General features: G+C 47.0%; 1 protein-coding gene across 1 annotated transcript; it reads right to left on the minus strand.

Moving 5' to 3' along the window:
• Positions 1 to 254: 254 nt before the first annotated feature.
• Positions 255 to 20,042, minus strand: SDHB (succinate dehydrogenase complex iron sulfur subunit B). The gene is made up of 8 exons (XM_008148166.3): positions 19,820 to 20,042; positions 11,470 to 11,597; positions 9,087 to 9,172; positions 5,978 to 6,114; positions 5,312 to 5,428; positions 2,412 to 2,513; positions 994 to 1,116; positions 255 to 458 (listed from the first exon to the last, which is right to left on the minus strand). Exons 1-8 carry the CDS (start codon positions 19,889 to 19,891, stop codon positions 381 to 383), a joined length of 843 nt encoding a protein of 280 aa, XP_008146388.2. The 5' UTR covers positions 19,892 to 20,042; the 3' UTR covers positions 255 to 380.
• Between the last annotated feature and the right edge of the window lie 4,338 nt (positions 20,043 to 24,380).

Here is a 24,380-nt window from a genome sequence, read left to right on the forward strand (position 1 = left end):
GTGCCAGGAGGGTGAGGTAGACACAATTCTGACTCCCATTTTACAGATGGGTACATGGAGGAGCAAAGAGAAGGAACTTGCCCAAGGCTGTCCAGCTGGTGAATGGCAAAGCTGGGAGGAGCCCCAGGTCCTGCATGACATCAGCTTCCTGCTTGGACCCACTGTACCCGCCCCTCCACCCCCAGAGGCTCCTCTTTCTGGCACCTTCACATTCCTCTGCCGTGAGTAAAAGGAATAGGCTTGCTTTTCGTTAATAAAGTAGAATAACATTTATTCTTTTCTTAAAACTTTATTTTACATTCTGTAATCATGGAAACTCAAATTAGATATAAATTATGTCCAGCTGAGCTGGTTACAGGTCACGGTTAGCATGAGAACAGTTAAGCGGAAGCTTTCTTTTCCTTGTAGGTTGCCATCATTTTCTTGATTTCAGCAATAGCTTTCCCTGGATTCAGCCCCTTGAAAAAAGAGAAGAGAATCAATACCAAATGGTGGCGAAACTGAATGGAAGAAGTGACGACCTTGGGCGGAACCCCTCCCCCGCTGGTGCAGTGTCCAAGCAAAGTGAAAGCAAACCAGGCCCTCTAAAACCCAGAGGCTGGGCTAGAACTCTCCCTGGTCTCTCCTCTCAGATGGTACGAAGGTTAGCCAGCTCTCTCTCTGGCACGGGCCCCGTCTTGTTGTATTCCTGGTGTGCCTCACTGTAGCAGGCAAAGGAGCCAGGGCAGACCACGTTCTGAATGCTCAGAGCTCTCTCAGAAAGAACCTCTCTTCTATGACTACAGCGGGTGGCACAATGAGCCAGACATCTCTAAAGGTTTTACACGTTCCCACGACCTGTAACTCATCTTCAGAAACCAGCACACACAGCTCCCAAAGCTGTGGAAGAGGCTCTGTTCCCTCCTGCTCCAATGACCCAGTGTGCACTCTGCCAACGCCTCTGGAGCAGAGGCCATCTGTCATTGCAGCTCTGAGGGCCGCCAGCCCGCCTACCTTGGGACAGGTCCTTGTGCAGTTCATGATGGTGTGGCAGCGGTAGAGAGAGAAGGGGTCCTGCAGCTTGGCCAGGCGCTCCTCCGTGAACTCGTCTCTGGAGTCGATCATCCAGCGATAGGCCTGGGAACCGGGGGCTGATTAGCTGAGCTGTCTACCTACCGGGCCAGAGCAGCCTCCGGCTCACCTCACAGCTCCAGGAGCGCAGGACGGGGACTCTCTCGGCTTTGCCGCCCTGTCTGCACACTCTTTAATTCTCGCCATCTTTCAGTGAAAGGCTCCCAACTCTTTCTGAACTCCTCTTGATTAGTGATCCCCACAAACCTGTGAACCACAGTGCACCTGGTACCCTGGGGCTTAAGTGTATGCGATCAGGCATCGTCTTCTAATTACTACGTTGCTCATCAGCTTCCTACCCAGACTATGAATTAGTGAAGGCAGGGACTGAGTCAAATGACTCTTTATCTGTCTTCATAGCACCTACTTCCTGCCTTTGAGTAAACTGATGACTTCACAGCCCTGTCTAGAGATCATCTTTGCTTCAATTACTGATTCTTTTAATTGGAGTATGTCTCCCAGAAGCCTGAGACCAGCCAGCTGAAAACTGACTAACCTCCCACTCACTGGACCTGCTCTGCAGTGTTACTGGAGGACTTTTATGTTCCCAGCAACTCAGGTCACCGGCTCAAGGGCCAACTATGAATGCACCTCGCTGTCAATCTCTGGCATGGCTGGGAATCAACACTGCCACATGGTCACACAACCACATAACTTCTCTTTTTGTGGGAAAATGAGAAATGATAAGTTGTTTTGTGAGCTGCTTTAAGTCTGTGGAAAGCACGGACCATAAATCTAACGCATAAGATTTCTGGGAACAAAGACAGTGACTTTCTTTGCAGTGAACTAGTCATATCGTGAAAGGCAATACCACTTTCTCTTCTGAGCAACCCCTACAGCCAGTCCTCCAGGCTTCCGTTAGCCTGGAGACCATTTCCAACCTGAGAGCTGACAGTCCCCCTCAACGGCACTCCGCTCTCCCCTGCTCGCGTGTTAAAATCCCTGTGAGAGGGAGGTGGGAGCCATGACAGATGTAGTCTGGGGAAAGCAGGGAAATGGGCAGGCAAGAGCCAGCTGCACAGGAAACACGTTTTAAATATCGGCCAGGCATGGTGTGCCCACCAGCATGCCACCGCCCAGGCCGGGCCCCTCGCCACACCAGAACAAAGGCGTTTTGCAGATGAAGCCCTAGGTTTACTGAAAGCGAAGTGAAGACAAAGCAATCTAGGATCTTGTTTGGAATGGATGCCAAAAAGGAAGCCATCGCCCCTCAGAATGTCTGGTTGCCAACAACATATTGTGCACTTGGATTTCTGGCTGCTTTTTGCAGCTTTTTTTAAAGCAATTACAGAGCACCTTACCTGCATCAGAACGGCAGGTCCCAAGTATTTGTCTCCATTCCACCAGTAGCTGGGGCAGCTGGTGCTGCAGCAGGCACAGAGGATGCACTCGTACAGGCCATCCTGTGCGGGAGAGGAGGAAGCGGAGTCAGGAGCCCGGGACTGAAGAGCCCGTGCCCTTAGTTGACTACATGTGGTATTTGGGGTTAGAACAAGAACAAAGCCTCCGCTCGTATGTGCGTTTTCTTGGGAAAACCCCAGGAGTGGTTTGCAGAGATTTACCAGAGCCAAACAAAAGAGCTTGGAACTGAAATGTAATCATTTGCTGGATTACAGCCCAGAGTTTAAGTCCAAGTACACTGTACTTATCCTTGAACCAGGAATCCTTCTCTTATCTAAAGGAGAAACATGAAAAAACAAAAGCACCCCATGAAAACAACAAACAAACAACAAACAACAAAACTACACAGCTCTGGCCGTTGCTCAGTGGATAGGGCATTGGACCACAGATGAAAGGGTCACAGGTTTGATTCCTGGTCAAGGGCACATACCTGGGCTGCAGGTTCAATCCCTGGCCCTGGCTGGGGCACGTGTGAGAGGCAACCAATTGATGTGTCTCTCTCACCTTGATGTTTCTCCCTCTCTCTCCCCCACCTCCTTTCTACTCTCTCTCAAAAAAAATATTTTTTTCCCCAATGGGAAAAATATCCTCAGGTGAGGATTAACAAACAAACAAAAATAAAAGAAAGACACTAACCCCCCAACAAACAAACAGACAGACAGACAAAATGCATTACCTAGAATGCAGTCTAGGAGAAACAGAGGGCCTGGTGCGGAGGCCTCTAGCACTCTATACCAGCCTCTGCCCGCTCAGCACAGGAGACATCAGGTTTTCAATGGGAACCAACATCATCCTAAATAATAGCCAACTTGCACTGAGTACCTCATGCTCTACCGACTTTACCTTCTTTGATGATCACAATAATCCTATGAGATTCCCATTTTACAGGTAAGGAACTGAGGCTCAGAGAGGTCAGGTCACTTGCCTAGGGTCACAGAGCTGCAAGTAGCAGAGCTGGGATGGGACCCAGGCAGCCTGACTCTGGAAGCCCTGCTCCTTAACACCTGTCACACTGACTCATCTGCCCAACCAGTTGTACACACTGGACTTGCGGATTCTGGGGACAGAAATGGATTAAAGGCAGCCAAAGAGAAGGGCACGCCGCCGTCTGAAGTGACAGCTGATGACAGATGACAAAGAGCTGTTGGTCCTGATTGAAACCTTATGAGTCTTCAACAAAATCTATGCTCTGTTTGGGCAGCAGGTAAGAGTATAACTTGGCCCCTTTGGTCTAGAAAACATAAGGTAACAGGATTAAGGACCTTAATTATAGTCATATTCTTTAATCTACTTTAGAAAAATCTAACAAGAAATTAAAATTTCTTGGATAGAACTTGAAGGATAAAGATGTTTATCACACCTTCTTTGTAATAACAATGCTAAGAAGTACTCTCATTGTTCAACAACAGTGGGAGTGGTTAAAGAATACACGATGTGCACACCTGAAGCAGTAGAAAGTCAAGTGTAAGCTCAAGCTTCATGCTTATGAAGAACTTCTAAGAATGTGGGAAGATGCTCAAATAACATAAAGGAAAAACACGAGCACAAAAGCATGTTTACGTTTTGACTCCAGCTACGTAAAATCACGAAAGAAGTTATGTTTAGCATATTAATTTAAGGCAGTGAAAAATGCTAAGTAAATAAATGTTTGGTATTTAAATGAGTAAATTTTGATTATCCAGAAAACGTGCTTCATTCCCTAATAACCCCACATCAAGGAGATGTTTACTAGCTGCAAGCTACCCGAGCATGAGAGACTGGTTGGGCCAGAGTGGCCAGTTCCAACCTGGACCCGGGATGTGTCCGACTCCTTGGGAGTCAGAAGTGGGGGCTGTTCGGACTCACATCACTGTGCTGCCCTCGTCGTCTCCACGTCAGAGCTGGGCAGTCTTAGGACTCTCCTTTTTAAATGTTTCATGGGGAAGAGGAGAGGGGCTAAATATTCCCCACGACCGAAAAGATAGAATTCATTCACACAACTAATATGTCTTGGTAAAATAACGCACCAGGGTCTTGGATCCAGAAGGAGTGAGACACCGTCCCTACGAGGGCTCCGTCTGAGGACAGGAATGTGAACGACTCTTAGGATCAGCGCTGCACTGGGGGGGCACACGAAGTGGTGACCGTCGGAAGCACACGTCCTTGGCCCCAAACAGGCCCGTGGTTGGGACCCACCTCCATCTGGTCCCCTCCCCACCTCTTCCTCTCCACAGGACACAGTGTGCAGGGGGTGAGCGTGCAAAGCAGACACTTCCGAGAGGAGGGGGAAGTAGTACCGGAGAAGGAGTGAAAACCTGGCAATAACTCCTTCACTTCCAGACTCCCTAGCTTCACACAGAACAGCCACTCCAAGAGAGTGCGAAGGTAGGAGAGAACACAGGGGTTCCAGGCCCAGTTTACCCATTCTCACCCTTACCTATTTCAGTCCCACCTATAAGACAGTGTTCAAGTGCAACTCTGACTTAGCTGTCACTTCTACAGAAGGGGCAGTTCCCACACCGGTTTCTGTATAAGACAAGCATCTGCACCATGGTAACAATCTGCTCCTAGCCAGGGCAGGCCCTCCAGCTCCTGGGTCTGCTCTGCCCTGCGTGGGTTCACACTTCCCACCAGCCTGAGAGGAGAGGTGTCCAACGCTTGGGCAGATGCTTTTGAAGTTCCTTCCAGAACACACTGAAAGGTCTGCATTACCTCATGCACTTCCCCGCCCCGACCACTCCCACCCCCTCAAGACACACTTCCTGGAAAACATCTTTGCAATGAAATTCCGCAAATCAAGATAATAAACGGGGGAAATTACCAGTTTATCGCGATCTTCTATGGACTGCAGATACTGCTGTTTGCCTTCCTGGGACTCATCCTTCTTCTTCAAATAAGGCTCAATGGATTTGTACTGAGCATAGAAGTTGCTCAAATCCTGAGGGGAAGAGGGGGAAGGGTCAGGTTCTACACCCCCTAGCTTTCTCTTCACCCACTTCTCGGCCTACTTTCCTGCCCTCTGATAGACTGAAGGCAGACCTTCCCGTGGCAGGGTCCGAGCAGAGATTCAGAAGGGAGGAATGGTCACAATGTTGAGTGCTGTTAGCAAATCTCCTCTTCACCCCGGAACCTCATCCTACCCACCCTGAAAATACCCTCAGCGAAGGTGGTCAAGTACAGGGCGGTAGAAACGAAAGCAAAATGTGTATCAACTGTTGCTGAATTCTTTGAAGTTATGGCCAAATTCTTCGTTTCTGGGACTGTTGCAATTTTGTGCCCTGTTATTCCCCAAAAATCTTCACCAAATGAGCTGCTGGAAGATCTTCCAGGCCTGTTTATCTTCCAACAGTCAAATTGCTTAGTTAAGCTCAGATAGGAAAGAACTGCCCGAAAGAACTAATAGCATAACCTGAACATACCTCTCCCCGCACCCTTGCAAAAAATATGGGGGGGGGGGGGGATGGCGGGGAGGGATGCAGAAACTCACAGGAACCAGATCCTTTATCACATACATATGTGGAAGAGGGTAGATTTTTGAGACTTTGTTGAGGTTGGTGTCAATCCTCCGGGTGCAAGCTAGAGTGTTGCCTCCATTGATGTTCATTGCACAGGAGCCACAGATACCTGAGAGACAAAATACAGCCAACACGTCCTCACCCAGCTTCCGGTTCAGTCACCCAGCTTCAAGTTCTTTCCTCTGGACTGCCGCCAGTTACAGTAACAGCGGGAGCAGTACTGGCAGGCAGCACAGCTCTGGCAGAGGTGCCTGCGGCCTTTTCTCCCCTCCTTCTTATCGAGAATGCAGATCTACGGGCTGTAGTTCCAATTCCAAAAACATTTTGTGACCATGAGGCAACCCTGAGGGTGGACGGCACCAGGACAGAAGGAGCCTGGGATCCAGCTGGCACCACGGAGTTCCCAGCACCAGTCCTAGCTTCGTGCTTCATGTATTTTGAGAGAAAACCAGCCTGTATTTTTAAAAGCCATCGTCTCTGGCCACATGCCCCATCTTTGATCTCGGAAGCCAGTGTTATTTGAGCGCGAACTCTTAAGAGCTTACAATACCCCCAAACGAATCAACACCGTCTTGGCCATCATAAGGCCGAGGCCTGGCCACAGATTACCCAGAGGCAGCTCTTCCTCTCTTGTCTCCACAAGACAAGCAGCCGGAGGCTATGAGACCCACAAAAGCTGCCCGAGCACTAACTTCCCAAGGAGAAGAATAAACTAATGTCAAAGCAACCAAAGCAAAGCAAGCAGAAATGAGGTGCTGACCAAGGGACCCTGAAATGAGAATTTCCTTAGCCTGGACTCACTTCCTGTGCATGGAAGTTTCCGAGGTATGGCCGAGTTTAAAACTGGCTATGCAAGTTAAACCCCTGGAGCTGCTTCTCTGGAGCTGTATTTTGAGCTTCAGGCCAGAGAAATGGGATTACTCATGAAACTTGCACTGGGTTGCCACTTTTTTATTTTAATTTTTTTATCGATTAAGTTATTACATATGTGTCCTTATCCCCCGATTACCTCCCCATCCCCTCCACTCGTGCCCTCACCCCACTGTTGTCTGTGTGCATTGGTTATGCTTATATGCATGCATACAAGTCCTCTGGTTGATCTCTCCCCGTCCCCTCCCCTCCCCTCCCTTCCCTCTGAGGTTTGACGGTCTGATCGATGCTTCTCTGTCTCTGGATCTGTTTTTGTTCATCAGTTTATGTTGTTCATTATATTCCATTAATGAGTGAGATCATGTGATATTTATCTTTCTCTGACTGGCTTATTTCACTTAACATAATGCTCTCCATTCCATCCATGCTGTTGCAAATGGTAAGAACTCCTCCTTTTTTACTGCAGCGTGGTATTCCATTGTGTAGATGTACCAGTTTTTTAATCCACTATCTGCTGATGGGCACTTAGGCTGTTTCCAAATCTTAGCTGTGGTGAATTGTGCTGCTATGAGGGTTACCACTTTTATAAGACTCTCCCCTCTCCTTCTCCATAAGAGAACACATAGATCTCTTCTACTTCTAAAGTTTTAGGCAAATACTCCTCAAGAGATTGAATATTATCGATATACTGATGTACACCTGGCACTCAACTGTGTTTCTATTTAAACACATAGCACTGTGTTTAAAAGAAATGGTACATAATTTAAAAAATAAATCCAATTAATCTTCTCTTAAAAAGGCTCCCCTGGAAATTCTCTTAACAAGTAATAAGGGAGTAAAAAGGAGCGGCAATTAATTTCATTCTGCCTCGGGTATTTCAGTTGAGGGGCCACACCGATGTTCTTGGCTGAGTCTGGGGGGAGGGGGGAAGAGAAGGTTACTGAAAAGCATCTCTATTTCCTGTGTTGCCAGGATTTATGTGGGGAAAGTTGGTGTTTAATTACAGCAGAATGTTCCCTGAACAGCAGGACTCAGCCCAACTATCAAAATATCTGTCAGCATTTGCTACATTAAACCCAATCCTGTAAGATTAGCTAAATCAAAACAGATGTCTTAGAAATAGGTCTTGAAATGCACAGCAGAACAAACATAAAAAGTGATGGGTCAATATTTATAGTGACTTTTCCTTTCTGGAAGGTTATTTTAGGAAGTGAGTTCAATCCCAGCCCTCGGTCTTGGCCCAAGCTACGCTTTTCGGCTTTTTCCTGGGTTTTCCAAGCCCGGCCAGACTGTATTGCCTGAAATGCAGTTCTGGAATCGGACCACTCAGGCTGACTCCTGGCTTCCCAGCTCACTAGCTGTGTGTCCTTTTGGAAGGCCCTCCCCTCCCTGGGCTCAGTTTCTTCATCCGCACATCGAATGTAAATATAACAGCACTAATCTATCTCACATAGAATGCACAGAACGGAGCCTGGCACACACGCTGCGCTCCACAGCCATCAGGCCAGCCGGGCTTCATGGCACCCCCGTGTGATTTTTGCCACATCTGAGAACCACCTGAACGATTATATAGGGGTTTTCTTTAAATCAAATCATTTTTACTTAAATTCATATTAAAATACCATTCTTGTATCACTGCTACGCTGTCAGCAGTAATTATGTTTTTCTAATATGTAAATAAATGCATAGCTATTAAGGTAAAAAAGGCTAGCCTGCACACTGCCGGAAATCAGCTCAGGTGGCACCAGCAGCACACTATGGGACACGCTGTTCCCATCCAGAACATTCCTAGTGAGCACCAGCTCTGTGCACATGTAATGCTGGGAGCAGGAGGGACGCACATGCCTCCCTGTTGGACAAATGTTACGTGCACATAAGCACCAGTTACTCTCTCTCTACTGCCCCCTAATACACGAGCCCAGCAGAGCCGAGGCAGCCGGCTAGCGTACTGAGCTAGTCCTCGAAGGCAGCAGCAGCTCTCAGGCACCGCCAGATGCAGCACCCACGCGACAGAAAGCTCTTGAAGGGAAGCAAACTCAGAAACCAGAACTTGTACCAGCTAAAATTTCCCCAAGAAAAGGAAGTGCAATGCACAGCAGGTCAGCTGGCAGAGCCCTGCGGCTGTTCTTAGGTATTTCTGTCAGCTCTGGCCAGGCCTTTTGGGAACCAGAACATACGTATGCGGGGCCCAACAGGGAAGGAAGTGCTTACCTTCTCTGCAAGATCTTCGGAAGGTCAAGGTAGAATCCATTTCATTCTTAATCTTGATTAAAGCATCCAACACCATAGGGCCACATCTGACCAAACCCAAAACAAGAACAAAAGAACCCAGTTATACTTAAGCGAAGTTCACTCTCCCCACACTTTTATCATAATAAGATGAGACATCTGCCTAATCAGCTGCTTTTATTATCCGCTTGGCCTTCGCGGGGCACCTACAGAATTTCCCCATTTTATTTTTGCACATTCTTACACATTCAGAGTACTGCAGAGTTCTATTTTGGTGATCACATTGAATATACACTTCTAGGAAATAGAAAGCTAAAGTAGAAAAATATTTAGGTAAGAAAACAACTTCCACATACTGGCAGTTTTTCTTTTTTCTTTTTCTTTTTTCTTCTAAAGTTCCCTGCAAAGCTTTCCCAAATAATTTATTTCAAATTTAAAAATTTCAGAATCCAAACAATAAGTAGCTTTAAGTGGTTCATTAATAACAATAATAATGCACAACCATAAGAAAAACATGGTAGAGAATGAAAGATCCATCACCCACAGTCCCCTAATCTCAAGCACTGAGTGCTCCATGGGCATGGGTACAGTGAAAGGCCTAAGGGCTGGTGTGGCTCAGTGGTTGAGCATCGATCTATGAACCAGGAGGTCACGGTTCGATTCGCAGTCAGGGCACATGCCCAGGTTGTGGGCTCCAGGAGGCAGCTAATCAATGATACCCTCTCATCATTGATGTTTCTATTTCTCTCTTTCTTACTCTCTGAAATCAATAAAAAGATTAAAAAAAAAAAAAAAAAAAAAGGGCAGCGACCCTGGCCTTGGGATCCAGAGTGCAGGCCTGGCATTTGAGAGCCTGGTCTGAATCCTGCCTTGGACACTTACTAGGTTACAGGCAAATCAATCAGCTTCCTGTCTATAAAGCCCAGAGAGCAACAGCTCCATCTCACAGGACTGCTGCTGTGAATGAATACACGAGGAAAGAAACAAAGAGAGCACTGCCTGCCACATACACTTAGTTTAACAATTATCCTCACGCAGAATCTGTGATTCTATGCAAATGGCTTCCTGTCTGAGCCTCAGTTTATCTGTAAAACGGAATCAATATTGTATCACAAGACTGTAACGAAGATTAAATAAAAACATGCAATTTTTATGTGGAGTACACAGAAATGCTCAACAAATTTTATTTCCTGGTTGCCACCTGATTCCTTTCAGTATTTCTCTATGCATGGGATTTAAAAAATATGCCCTCTCCCCAAATATCCTTTAGCATCACCTGTATTTCTTTTTCTCCAGCTTTATGGAGATGAAATAAAACATAACACTGTGTGAATTTAGGGTGTATGATGTGACAATTTGATATATGTATATATTGTGAAATGATTAGCACAATAAGGTTAGTTAACACATTTGCATTATCCGTATTTCTATCAGCAACATGCAAACACCCTTTTCACTGGACTTTTGCCAACATTGGGAAATGTTACCTTTAAAAACCTCTGCTATTCTCAGTGTTTGAGATCTTTGAATACTAACTACAATTGTTGAGTATTTGTCATAAATACATTAATTTTTCTTCACTCACCAATTATTCATTGCAAGTCTTCTGTGTGCCAGGTTCCGTTCTAGGTGCTGGAGATACACCAGAGAACAAAACAGATGAAACTTCCTGCCCATGGAGGGTTCACTCTGCTGGACTAATTCTAGTGGACTCAGTCTGTGCATGTTCTTTGACTCTGTCTACTGAGGTCCTGGGAAATTGTTTTTAAAGATCTGAGCTTTCATCTTATAAAGGGAAAACTCTTTTATATTTTTCTCTACTATTACTCGCTTCAATACTTCATTTCTCATCACCAACCACGTGGGTGTTTTCCCCATACTAAGCAATTCTGCAACATCAGTTGGATGTCCCACAGTTTAACTCAATCCCACCATTCCAGCCAGGTTTATGGTGTTTATCATTATTATATAACACAGGTCCAGATACATAAAATCAACACGAAAACATTCAGAATTCTAAAATTGATAATGTGTTAAATGACTTAAAGCACTATGCATAAAGCCGACTCTACCATGATTCCTAGAAATTGGTCATGCTTTGATTTGGGGGAAGAAAAAGAATCTTACAAAGTTATTCAGGCACCCACATCATTCTTGTTGTATTTGTTTTTTGTTCCTTTTCTTCTTCTCCTTTAAAAAAATTATTATTTATATTTCCTTTCATTCTTGTTTTAAAGAGATAACTTCCAGAGCTACTGGATGACCTTAGTTTTAAACCTTCCAAGGGTGTGAAAAGCACGTCCCTGAATCAGATGAAGAGCTCACCTTCACTTATCAAATACCCAACTTTCATGGAGATACTCACTTATTCAAATCAATTTCATAAGTTTGCATACGAGGTTTATCTCCAGTCTTGTCTGGATCCCATCGGTAGATGGCAAATTTCTTGATTCGGGGAGCAGTGGCAGCAGCTGTCTGGGCCCCTCGGCAGGCCTGAAATTTAAAAAGTTCACAAGAACGAAAAAACACACGTTCTTTAAAATGCAAGATAAATCCTTCCACTCAGCTCCACTATAAACTGCAATACTGAATACAAACCTGCACATTACTGACAGTCTTCTTGGGGAAGCAGTCATCCAATATCCAACAAATACTAAGCATTTCTCATATGCCAGACATGCCAATTCATACTCATTTTTAAAGCCACTATTTATTATCGCCAGGTACTGTATTAAATGCTTTATGTGAATGATTCCACTGAATCTGCATTTTAAAGATCAGGAAAAAGAGACTCAGAGATCAAGTTATGGGCCCACATTTACAGAGCTGAGTGGGGCCAGAAGTGGAATCCAGGTCTGTCTGTCTGTCTGACTCCACAACCCATGTTCCTAAACACTGTACTATCCTATTTATTTGTGAAAATTCCCTGGTCTCTTCTTGGTGCTGTCTTCTCTTTATGTCCTAAACTCCCTGAGGGCATGTGTATTAGTGTTCTCCAGAGAAACAGAACCAGCAGTGTACACATATGTGTGATACATATGCGTACATATACATACATTTATATGCACTTATATATATATATAAATAATAAGGAATTGGTTCATGTAATTATGGAGGTGACAAATCCCAAGATCCGTAGTCAGTGCACTGGGAGACACAGTTCTAGTCCAAGGCCGGCAGGCTTAAGGCCCAGGAAGACTTGATGTTTCAGTCTGAGTCCAAACCCAGGAAAAACCCCGATGTCAGTTTGACAGCAGCCAGGCAGGAGGAATTCCCTCTTATATGAAGGAATAAGAGGGAATTTGTTCTAATCGCCTTTCAACTGATTGGATAAGGTCACCCACATTAGGGCAGGCAATCTGCATCACTGTTTTTCAATGTAAATGTTAAACTCATCCCAAAACACCCTCACAGAAACACCAGGATAATTTTGACCAACTATCGGGGCACCCCAGGGCCCAGTCAAGTTGACACATAAAATGAACTGTCACAGCATGGGACAGGTTGTTTTACACCTCCCAGCATCCTTGATCCAGGCCTTTGCATATTGCAGCTCAACCCATGGTTAGGAAAGATTGAAGAAAAGAGCAAAAACTGAGTGTTATACTAATGTAAAAATGTGTTTTATTTTAAATGTACCTTAAAAGGTTGAGTAGTGCAACCTATATCAAGCCAGTAAAAATAAAAAAAACACCCCTAAGTCAACAGCTAAGCCCTCCAATCCCACAATCCTTGCAGCTCTTTTCCCTTTAGGCAGAGACCACACCAAGTCCTCTAAGCTTCTACTATGGTGACGGGGAGGGGGATCCTGTCAGTCCAAGTAGCAATTACTAGCATAAGGTAAGCCCTCAATTTTTATATAGAAAATTCAGACTATATTCCAAGCTAGCTAATTATCTTATAAATTTTTAAAGAAAGTAAAAACTCTGAAGGTTAACTGAGTAATTACAAGAAAGTAATGCTGTTTATTACTTGCTGGCAAAAAGTGCCCCAAATTAAGTGAAGCTGAAAAGAAAAAGGTCAGCTTTCAGTAGGAAAGAAAGTGTATGAAGAAAATGAAACTGAAGATGAAAACTGTATTTTACCTTATTACCAACCTGGCTAGATCATTAATAAAAGGAAAGTCGTTTTTACAAAGAACATTTTCCATGAGGGACTCCATTTTGTAAATGGACAGAAACATTTGGCTACTGCCACCTTGTGGTAGTGAAGAGGAAGTGAAAAGATTCCTGAAGATTGCTCCAGCAGCTTTTGTTTTGGTGAGATTTAAAGGGGTATAATTCATTACATATAGTCAGGCGCCACTTAATGATGGGGTACATTCTGAGAAATGCATCGTTAGGCAAAAATGCATCTTTGTGCGAACATCACAGAGGCACTTACACAAACCTGGATGGTGCAGCCCACTCCACACCTCGGCTCTAAGATGCAGCCTGCTTATCCTGGGCTACAAGCCTGCACAGCAGGTTCCTGTACTGAATTCTGTAGCCAACGTAGCAATGGTATCTGTGTGTCTAAGCATAACTAAACATGAAAAGGTACAGTAAAAATACAGTGTAAAAAATTTTAAAGCCCTAGCTGGTTTGGCTTAGTGGATAGAGCGCTGGCCTGCAGACTGAAGGGTCCCAGGTTCAAGTCCAGCCAAGGGCACATGCCTGGGTTGCAGGCTCGAGCCCCAGTAGGGGATGTGCAGGAGGCAGCCAGTCAATGATTCTCTCTCATCATTGATGTTTCTATCTCTCCTTCCCTTCCTCTCTGAAATCAATAAAAAATACATTAAAAAAAATTTTTTTTAAAAACATACACTTGTACAGGGCATTGACCGTGACTGGAGCCTGCAGGACTGGAAGATGCTCGGGGAGTCAGTGAGTTAGTGGGAAGGCTAGGGCATTACTGGACACACTGCAGACTTTATCTCACTGTCCCCCAAGTCCTCCCGGCTTCCTTCCGACAGGGTCAGAGAGAGAACACAGAGCTGTCAGCGTTGCCCCATGAACAGGGAAGTGGGCTGGGTGGAAATACCGAGGAGAAACGGGCTGGGTGGGACGCCGATCACCAGAACAGTGACTGTCAGGAGGGAGTGGACGGTGGCCTGAGGGTCAGCAGGAATGAGAAGCCAGGACGGAAGGGTAAGGAATATAGGGACTGCCAGGGCCACGTGGTTTGGCTCTTGCCTGCTGGAGCAGTGGTCAGATCCAGGAACTGTGTGGTGGTTCAGGAAAAGGGGGTGTTAACATGGAGAGAGTGTGGGACTCAGAACTCACTGTTTTGACTTTGGAAATTTGTTTTGGGTTCCACTGGCCCTATCTGGCATAAAAGGCTCTCTCTGGTATTGAACTGATGGAAGAAATAAAACTATCTATGCTTTACACCATTACAACCTGACAATGTTTCCAATGTCCAGGGACAGGCTGGCCCCACAGGGAAAGGGAAAACTTTTACGGGAGTGGCCGTGGCACTTCATATGGTTCAGGTGGCTCCTGTGGGCCTGTGTCCGTGGACAGGACCTTAGGTCCTCAACAGCGACCTACAGCCGGGTCCTCCGAAGCCCATCAGCCGGGCCTGGGGGCTGCGGCGCCCTCTGAACATGCAGCGCTGGGGGAAGGGCTCCTCTGGGAGGAAGCAGGTCAGTGGCTGAGGGACTGGGGTGCAATCTGTGCACTCAGAACTGAGGTGCTGTGAGCGAGAGGGAGTCTAATGCCAAGCTCCAGACCCTGCTCCTGTTAGATACCGCCCCCCCCCATAACCTTCATTTCTTACCAGAAATTCAGTTCCATTATAATCCCATGGGACCACTGTTGTCCATGCAGGGTGTCACTGACCTAAACATTATGTGGGCACATGACTAATTTGATGCGTTGGGTAAAGTGGAATAACCACAACTGTGATAGGACATTTCCACCCAGAAAGTCCTCCAGCTTCTTTTACAATCAGTGCTTCTCCTTTCCCCTTGCAACTGATCTGCTTTTTATCTCTACAGATTTATGTGACATTTATAGAATTTCATATAAATACAATCAGAGAGTTCATCCGTGTCTAGCTTCTTTCATTTAACATAATGCTTCTGATTCATGCATGTTGTTGGGTATATCAGTCTGTTGTTTTTCCAAAAAGTTAATGCTTTTCATTTTGAAATAATTGTAGAATCATAGGAATTTATAAGAAACACTGAGATCCCACCTACCCTTTACTCAATTTCCCCCAATAGTAACATGTACAAAACTATAGCACACTATCACAGCTAGAATATTGACATCCATACGGTCAAGACACAGAACATTTCCGTCACCACAAAGATCCCTAGTGTTGCTCTTTTACAGCCACACCCACGGCCCGCATGCCTCTCCCTTATTCCTTAACCCTAGCAATCGGAACCTGCTCCCATTTCTATAATTTGTCATTTCGAGAATGCCATAGAAATGCAATCATCTAGTATGCAACCTTCTGGGATTGGCTTTTTTCCAATCAGCATTAATCCTCTGGAGACGCAGCCTAGCTGTGCGTGCCTCAATAGTTGTTTCATTTATTACGGAGTATGGTCTATGGCAGTGGTTCTCCACCTTCCGAATGCCGCGGCCCTTTAATACGGTTCCTCATGTTGTGGTGACCTCCAACCATAAAATTGTTTTCGTTGCTACTTCATAACTGTAATTTTGCTACTGTTTATGAATCGTAATGTAAATATCTGTGTTTTCCGATGGTCTTAGGCGACCCCTGTGAAAGGGTCGTTCGACCCCCATAGGGGTCGTGACCCACAGATGGAGAACCGCTGGTCTATGGTATGACGAACCACCGTTTGTTTAGCCATCCATCCTCTGAAGGACATCTCGACAGTGTCCAGTTTTTGTCTGTCATGAATAAAGCTGTAATGAACATTTGTGAATAGGTTTCTGTGTGAGCATAAGCCTCAATCTCTCTGGAACAAATGTCCAGGAGTAATTGCTGGGCTATATGGTAGTTGCATGTTTACTTTTTTTAAGAAACTGTCAAACTGTTTCCAGTGGGTGGTCACTGTGCTAAGGTAAGTGGTAGGAGGAGAGGGACAAAATGCCTTTTAAAAAGAATAAATTAAAAAAGTTTTAACCTGGGAATTTGGGGTTGTCAGCTATGGTTCTAAAGCCTGATGTGATAGTATTATCAGTGGGCAATAGGCATCTGGCTTGATCCAGTTTGGGTTCACTCTCAGGCCTGTCAAAGATGACCATGGTTACCTGCAATGCATCCTAACTTAACACCTCTGTCCAATACTCAAACGTCCGCTGTATATTCACTCTACAAAGGTCTCGACTAGACCATGTAGATCAAGCATGTTCTAGGCCTGGGGATCAAGGACAAAACAGACATACATTTCCACTCTCCTGGAGCTTACACAATGAATGGAGGAGACACACGCATAAAATCTCTAGCACGTCAAACGGTGTTAAGTGTTATGGAGAGAAAAAAGAAGGGGGAAGGAGATCTGGCTACAATTTCTTTCTCTTTTATTGATTTCTTTTTTTTTACATCGTTTGCTTCCTTTTCACACCGACTGAGGATCAAACCCGCCACCTTTTGGTGTATGGGATAACATTCCAACCAATTGAACCACACAGGCGAGGGCAATTCTACAATTCGTTTTTTTTAAAAAAAATATTTTTATTGACTTCAGAGATGAAGGGAGGCGGTGAGGGAGGGAAGGAGAGAGAGAGAGAGAAGAGAGAGAGAGAGACAGACAGAGAGAGAGAGAGAAACATCAATGACGTGAGAGAATCACTGATTGGCTGCCTCGTATACCTGCCCCGACGGGGGCTGGGGGCCGGGGGCCGGGGATTGAGCCTGTAACTGAGGTACATGCCTCTGACTGGGAATTGAACTTGAGATCCTTCAGTGTGCAAGCCCATGTGGAGAGCTATCTTTGAACAAGTGGTGGGATGGAGAGGACGAGTGAAGGGAGTACTGCCAATTCTCCCACAGTAACAGGAAGCAAAGGCGAACACATGGGCAAAAGCAGGGAGGTTTTTCCCTTTTGTTGTCTATCAAGCAATTTACTACAAGCCCATGACAGAGGAGGGTTTTTCAAAAGCATTTCTACTTCATGACTCAGTGGTTGAGTGTAAACTTATGAACCAGGAGGTCATGGTTCAATTGCCAGTCAGGGCACGTGCCCGGGTTGCAGACTCAAGTCCCAGGAGGCAGCCGATCAGTGACTGTCTCTCATTATTGATGTCTCTCTCTCTTCCTCTCTGAAATCAATAAAAATGCATTTTTTAAAAAAGCATTTCTCCTTCAATCTACAAAACTAATGAGTACTCAAGGCTGAGTGTACCTTGGAAAAAATTAACTTCATAGTTTAAGGAAGGAAGATAACAACTGGACTGAACCAAACTGAGAAGAGTGAATTCTGATTCACGCTGAAGGCTGCTTGTCAGTCCTTTAGGAGAGATTCCTCAAGGAGCAGGCCTGGAACTAGTTAGAGCAGATTCAGATTCGGAGATAGGAGAAAGGTGGGCAAATGGAGAGGAGGAGGGCAGATGGGTGGAAACCTGAGTAAAACCTGAGCCTTGCTTCTGAGGTGAAGGGAGACGTGTGCAAAGTTTCAGAAATGTGTGGCAAGGTTCAAATCCAAGCCGTATGTTTTTTTTAAATTTTATTTATTGATTTGAGAGAGAGAGAGCGCGCGCGAGAGAGGAAACATCAACTTTCTGTTCCACCTACCCATGCAGTCACCAGTTGATCCCCGTGTCCCGCCTGGAGATCGGACCTTTAACCTTGGCGCACTGGGATGACACTCCAACCAACTGAGCTACCCAGCCAGGGCCAGAAGCTGTGTGTTCACTGGCATGTTAGTTAACCTCTCTGATTTCATCTCCTCTTTTGTGAAAGGGGAGGGATTATTAAAATCGACCTCATAAGATTAACTGGAGGGGTCAAGCTCTAATATAGTCCAGAAAATAATCTCCACTTTTCAAATGGCAACATTATCAGTTTTTGTATTATTCTGATTGGCAGGCAGGTATCGGAAGCTCTGCCAGTGCCAGGAGCAATGAGATCCACAACGGAAAGGAGGTGGTACTTGCCCTAAAGGAGTTCATAGTCTGGATGAAGAAATAAGGGAACACAGAGAACAACTGATTGCTTACAGGCATAACTGTGGTTTAGCGGGGCAGACTAGTGCATGAAAGGAATTCAGACGAGAAATCCTACTGCGTCCTAGAGTCCTAGGAACCTGCATATCCCCCACCGGTAACACCGCGTTCATGACTGAATTCTTTCGAAGTTTGTAAGGTGGGGGTGGGATGGGGGTGGTGGCTCTTCTGTTTTCCTGCCCTCAGGAGGCCCTACAATGGCCTCCCGGGGAATGACAACACTGACCTGTGAAACTAGCCCTCTCTACATTGTGTTCTTGGAAGCGGGCCGAGCTGTGGAACTCACTCCCATTGGTGGGGCTCTCTCCGAGTAACTGCTTGCTCAACGGCTATGAAAGGGACTGGTAAACAAGGTCACTACCAGTCATCAATTTAATGCTCAGAAGACACCGGCTTGAGCTCTGGTCGGCAGTCCTCTTTCCTATCTCCCCTTCTCAGACTATAAAAGGAACGGGTCCAAGTCCACCGACAGCACACTGGAAAGCGCCAGCCTTAGAAACGGGCCGTGTGCACGGGGCTCTGCAGCCGGAGCAGCTGCTTGAAATGAGAGATATTCTCATCTAAGTGCGAGAAGGGCAGAGGAAAGGAACGGGTACTCCCTGTACACTGACCATGTGCCCAGATCTGTGCCAGGAGGTCCTCACATTATCATGTTAAAAAACAAACAAACACACACCTGGATTTAGATCCTGGACCTACCAAGTCTTGGCCATGTCATTCTGAGCAAGTAACCCATTTTCTTTCTGAAGCCTCAGTTTTCCAATCTCTCAAAAGGAGGTAAGAGTCGCTGCTGGCCCACCTTAAGGGGCCTGGCTGAGGAGCCCAGAGGAGGTGACAGACTTGGAAAGGATTTGTAAATTAGTCCCTTCGGTATGCAATGGCAGTTTCCCTTCCCATTTAGAATGCAGATCAGAAGGATGTAGCTTCCTGACAAGAGAGGCCCGGGAAGCCTGTCTCTGCACACGGAATGAAACACCTAGGAGCTGTCCGATGTGCTCCAGGCCCAGCCTTTGCTAGGTCGGGACTGCTCTGTGCCCTTTACAGACGGACGCTGGGGGGACCTGCTGTGAGGAACCGAGTCCTTCCCGCAGCCCCAGCAGGAAAGGGTTCGGACCCTCCGGGGGCCTGGCTTGCCCTCCAGTCTCCTTTCCCCTGCTCTGTCCCCAGTAATCCACTTGCCCTGTCCTTACCGATCCCCGTCCAGACCCTCTTTCCGGAGCCTCCGCCTCGCGCCCCGGTTCCCACCCCTCCTCACACTCCCGCAGAGGCGACAGTTCGGTGACAGAAAAGGGCCTGGAGCCCAGATGTTTGGAATCGCGTTCTGCCTCCACCGGTCACGCACTTGCCATGTGAACCCTGGGCGGTTCTAGTCCCTTCTCTGAACTTATTTCTGAAAATCGGATTCGTCCTCAACAACTCACAGGCTGCGACAGGTGCAGCAGTTGGACAGGGATAAACCAGAGCACTGCGCAGGCGGGAGCGGCCCTCCCCTCCCCGCAGCCCGCGCGGGGCTCCCTCGCCCTCCCCCGCGGCCCCAGGCCGCCTCCGAGCCCTTCGTGCCCGCCCTCTCCCTGCGACCCGGGAGCTCACCTGCAGGCAGGCTCCGCCGAGGGCCGCGGCCGGGAACCGGCGCCTCAAGGACACTCTGGCCACCGCCGCCATCTTGGCTTCTAACGGCGAGCCCCACCCCTTACCCCGAGGTCGCTCTCCGCCCGCGTTCCGCCGAGCACCGCGGCGCCGAGCCAAGGTCCACCCTGGATCCGCTAGCCTCGTCCCAGCCGCAGAGAGGGAGGCGGCTTCCGGTCTCCCGGGTGGGGGGGAGGGGGGGGGGGAAGCCGAGAAGGCCGAGGCGAGCGTGCGCAGTAGCGGAGTACCCGGCGCATGCCCAGTTGGCCTCCCGCGTTTTTTAAGGTGACCTTCCCAGAAGGGGGCGGAGTCAGAGAGGGCTGGCGGTTGAAGGGGCGGGACTACGGCCATGAGTGGGCGGAGCCATCTGATCGAATTCTGTCGGATTTTAAGCCCTTTCTTTCTGAAAATTTCTCAGTTCTACCATTCATCTCTATCGCTTAGTGGGTTTAGTCAGACATTGTCACACACAGGGCGGTTTGCCCGAGACTGTCCAGGTTTCAGCACTGAGTCCCGAGTCCCGTGCCCAGAGAAATTGGGAGGGTTGCTGAATGAACCCAGGGGATTTCAAAGATGGCGGACAAAGGTGTTATCCATTCATTAAAAAATATGTATGACCGAAACCGGTTTGGCTCAGTGGATAGAGCGTCGGTCTGCGGACTGAAGGGTCTCAGGTTCGATTCCGGTCAAGGGCATGTACATTGGTTGCGGGCACATCCCCGGTAGGGGGTGTGCAGGAGGCAGCTGGTCAATGTTTCTCTCTCATTGATGTTTCTAGCTCTCTGTCCCTCTCCCTTCCTCTCTGTAAAAAATCAATAAAATATATTTAAAAAAAAGAAAAAAAATATGTATGGAGGCCCGGTGTGCTCAGTGGTTGAGTGTCTACCATTGGACCAAAAGGCCACTGGTTGCATTCCTGGTCAGAGGGCACATGCCTGGGATGTGGGCTCCATCCCCAGTAGGGGGCGTGCTGGTTGATGTAGATGTTTCTCTCATTGATGTTTCTATCTCTCTGTCCTTTTCCCTTCCTCTCTCTCTCAAATCAACGAAAAAACAACAACACATTAATAATGTATGGAATATTGCTATGTGCCAGGTGCTGGGATGCTACAGTTACTGCCCTCACTGGATTTACTAATAGGCAAGTAACTGGACAATTACAATACACTCCTTCTGTAAAGCAGGGTGAGAGGGAACCCAGCCCTGGTGGCTTAGTTAGCCACTTAGCAGCAGACACCATTTCTCCAACCATTACTGTATGTAAACATTACGATCCATCTTACTTAACCCCACAACAATCTTGTGAGAGAGTTGTGTTTTGTCTCCATTGTAGTCACCTCAGTGGCTTTTTTCAGACTCTTCTATGGGTCATCGTGGAGGCTGGCTCACTCCTTGGGTTTGATTGCCTTGGGCAGGGTGTGGCCTCAGTCCTCCAAGTCAGTTGGTCTCTTCAGTCTCCTCAGGCATGGATGTAGGTAATTAGCTTTGCAGGTACCTGTGTTTTTCAAGAAGGATGTTTTTCCTTCTCTGCTCACTTGTTTTTGACATATGTTATATGTCACATAGTATATTCTTTGGTTTTTCACACTCATAACTCACTTAGATGCTACTGGAGAAATTTAGACGGTCAGACAAATAGGTTGGGTGGGGCTAAGTTTTTGAGGTCTTGGGCTAGAACCCAGCTACATTGCCATGTGGCTTCATGAAGATGTGTAAGGAGGCCATGAGAAATAGCCTGGTGCCCTGGGTCTGACCTTGAACCTTCTCCCCAAGGCTGGCGACCTTGGACAAGTTCCTCCCCATCTCTGGCCTATACTATACTTGCCTTGCCTGTATCATCAGGCGGTGGGGTCAGCTGATTTAAGATTCTGTGATTCACATGGCTGCCTTGGGGGGCTGCCGTGGGGGTGTGACTGGTGATAGGGCTGAGGTCACCTTGACTTTTCCCTGGGGCTGCCCCAGCTCTGGAACAGGGCTCCCCTGAGTCTGCCCCAAGGGGCCTCTTGGGTCAGCCAAGTTGGCTGAAATCACCCAAAATCACGGGAACACTGTCACTCTCCTTCTCATTTCTGGCTGAATTACCTTCTGAGGTGAAGGAAGAGTGTTTCTTTCTCCAAGGGACACATTTCTAGAGAATTGGTTCTCTTGGCATTTTCAAGGTTCTTTCATCTCAGAGCCAGGTGCCACTCCTAGATAAGTGGCTGCCCTTTCACGTTGCTTAGGTCACCTTGGAAAAAGCAGCCGGGGGCCAGCAGAAGGGAGATCTTGATTTATGAAGAGGCTCTCGGTGCCAATGGGCCCACACACCCTCCAGTCATATCATTCCTGGGCTTCACGGGGATTTGGGGAGCTCAACGTTATGGAGGAATAAATTCCTGGGCGGCTGTACCTCCGCCCTGAACTTTGGGATTTCAGAAAGGCACAGCTGCAGAAGGACTTAGAGGTTTGCATGGCCCGCTCCTGACACATCTTCCCAAGGTGTCCCCGTGACCAGGCCCAAGGTTTTGTTTGTTTGTTACTGCTTATCTAGCCAGTGAAGTATTGCTTTTCGCCAGTCTGCTAGATGCTTTGAGTTTATGCTGAACCTCATCATTTGCAAATGTGACCATATAAAGTCTCCTCAGTTCTCTTAACAACTCTTTTAGGTTGGAATAACCTCCCATGTTACAGACTTCCTTATGAGAAATGAGAATGAAAGCTGAGCAGTCTTTTTAAAAAATGTTTTTATTGATTTTTAGAGAGAGGGGAAGGGAGAGGGAGAGGGGAGAGATAGAAACATCAATGATGATCTATGGGCTGCCTCTGGGAGCCTGAAATCCAAGCATGTGCCCTGACCAGGAAGCAGACCTTGTGGTGCATGGGTTGATGCTCAATCACTGCGCCACACAGGCTGGGTGGGAAAGCTGAGCAGTCTTGGGTGGGAATCTTGCTTCAGGAGCTCTTTCTTCCCTGAGAAGGCTGGGAATCAAGTCCAGAATTAAAAATTAAAACCAAAAAGCATTGCTGTTTATACAATCAACTACATACCCAGTGTCTTGTGATTTAGGGCAACCTGGCTGGATTCCTTGCAGCCAGAGGGCTAAGGAGGGTTGGGTTTAGGGGGGATAATATCAGATGATTTGATTGCCTGGGTGATTTAGTTGCCTCTGAGAAAAACCCATCTCACCCCAATTAATCCCTCTGATGGGATTCAGGGGTCTTTTCATCCAAAATTCAGGATTTCATTTGCCTTCGACCAATGCGCTGCTGCTCTGCTCCATCTCTCCAGTTGACCCTTTCCCGTTGGCCAGCTGTCTCCTGAGCATCTCCATCTGGGTGTCCCAATGGCCTCTGAAACGCCACCTGCCCCCAACTGTACATATCACCGGGAGTGCATAGCTCTCCTCTTATTGGCTCCACCATCTATCTGGTCTCCAAGCCAGAAACCCAGTGTGGTCCGTGACTCTCCCCCTGCCACATCCGATCAACCACCAACTCTCAGTTTAGCCTCCAAGATTTCCAGGGCTGGCCCACCCTCGCCCTTCCAGTCTCATCTTTCCTCGTGATAAACCCGTTCTGTTTCCCTCCATGTTTCTCACCTCCACACCTTGGCTCATTTCTAGGCCTTGGATCTGGAGTGCCCTTTCCTCCTTTTCCACGTGGCCAGTTCTTCACCATTCAGGATTCAGCTCCAACTTTCCCTTCCCTTAAGAAAGCACCCCTTTGCCACTCTCATCAATACAGCTTCTGTATCTGCCACCAACGCACACACACCTGGTTTAACAATGACCCATTTACATGTCTGTCTTCCCAGGCTGTGGCGTTTTGAGGACATGGCCCATTCACTTTATTTTCTTCACAGAACTTATTGCTATCTGCAAGTTTAATTTTAGTTCCTTATGAATATACTAGAGGCCCGATGCATGAAATCATGTAAGAGTAGGCCTTCCTTCCCCCTGGCTGCCGGCACCGGCTTCCCTCTGGCACCCGGGACCTGGGCTTCTCTCGCAGCCCCAGCTTCATCTGGAAGGACGTCCAGTCTAATTAGCATATTACACTTTTATTATTACAGATTTTTTTTTTTTGTCTGAACCTCCCACTCCAGTGGTCAAGAACTATGTCTGTCTTGTTCATTGACAAGAGCCTGGCACACAGCAGGTGACCAATAAATGCTCAACGAATGAACAGATTTGTGTTTGTTTCTACAGATGGCTTGGGACTTAGCACACAGCAGCTATGCTTAGATGTTGGTTGGTTGAAGGAAGGAATAAATAAAAACAGAGGATGAGCTGTCCCTGTTCCTTGTAGAAGGTGAAAGGAGAGACATGAGGTGGAGTGGGTGGTTAGGGGAGCAGGGAGCCCAGTGAAAATCCAGGCAACTTTAATATCTGGGTCAGGACTAAGGCAAGGTGAGTGCACAAAAGTTAAGAGGGTCAAAAAACTCGGTCATGCCCAGCTGGCGTGGCTCAGTGGTTGAGCATTGACCTATGAACCAGGAGATCCTGGTTCGATTCCCAGTCAGGACATGTGACCAGATTGCAGGCTT

The sequence above is a fragment of the Eptesicus fuscus genome, chromosome 9, assembly GCF_027574615.1.
Source record: "Eptesicus fuscus isolate TK198812 chromosome 9, DD_ASM_mEF_20220401, whole genome shotgun sequence".
In the NCBI taxonomy this organism is placed as follows: Eukaryota; Metazoa; Chordata; class Mammalia; order Chiroptera; family Vespertilionidae; genus Eptesicus; species Eptesicus fuscus.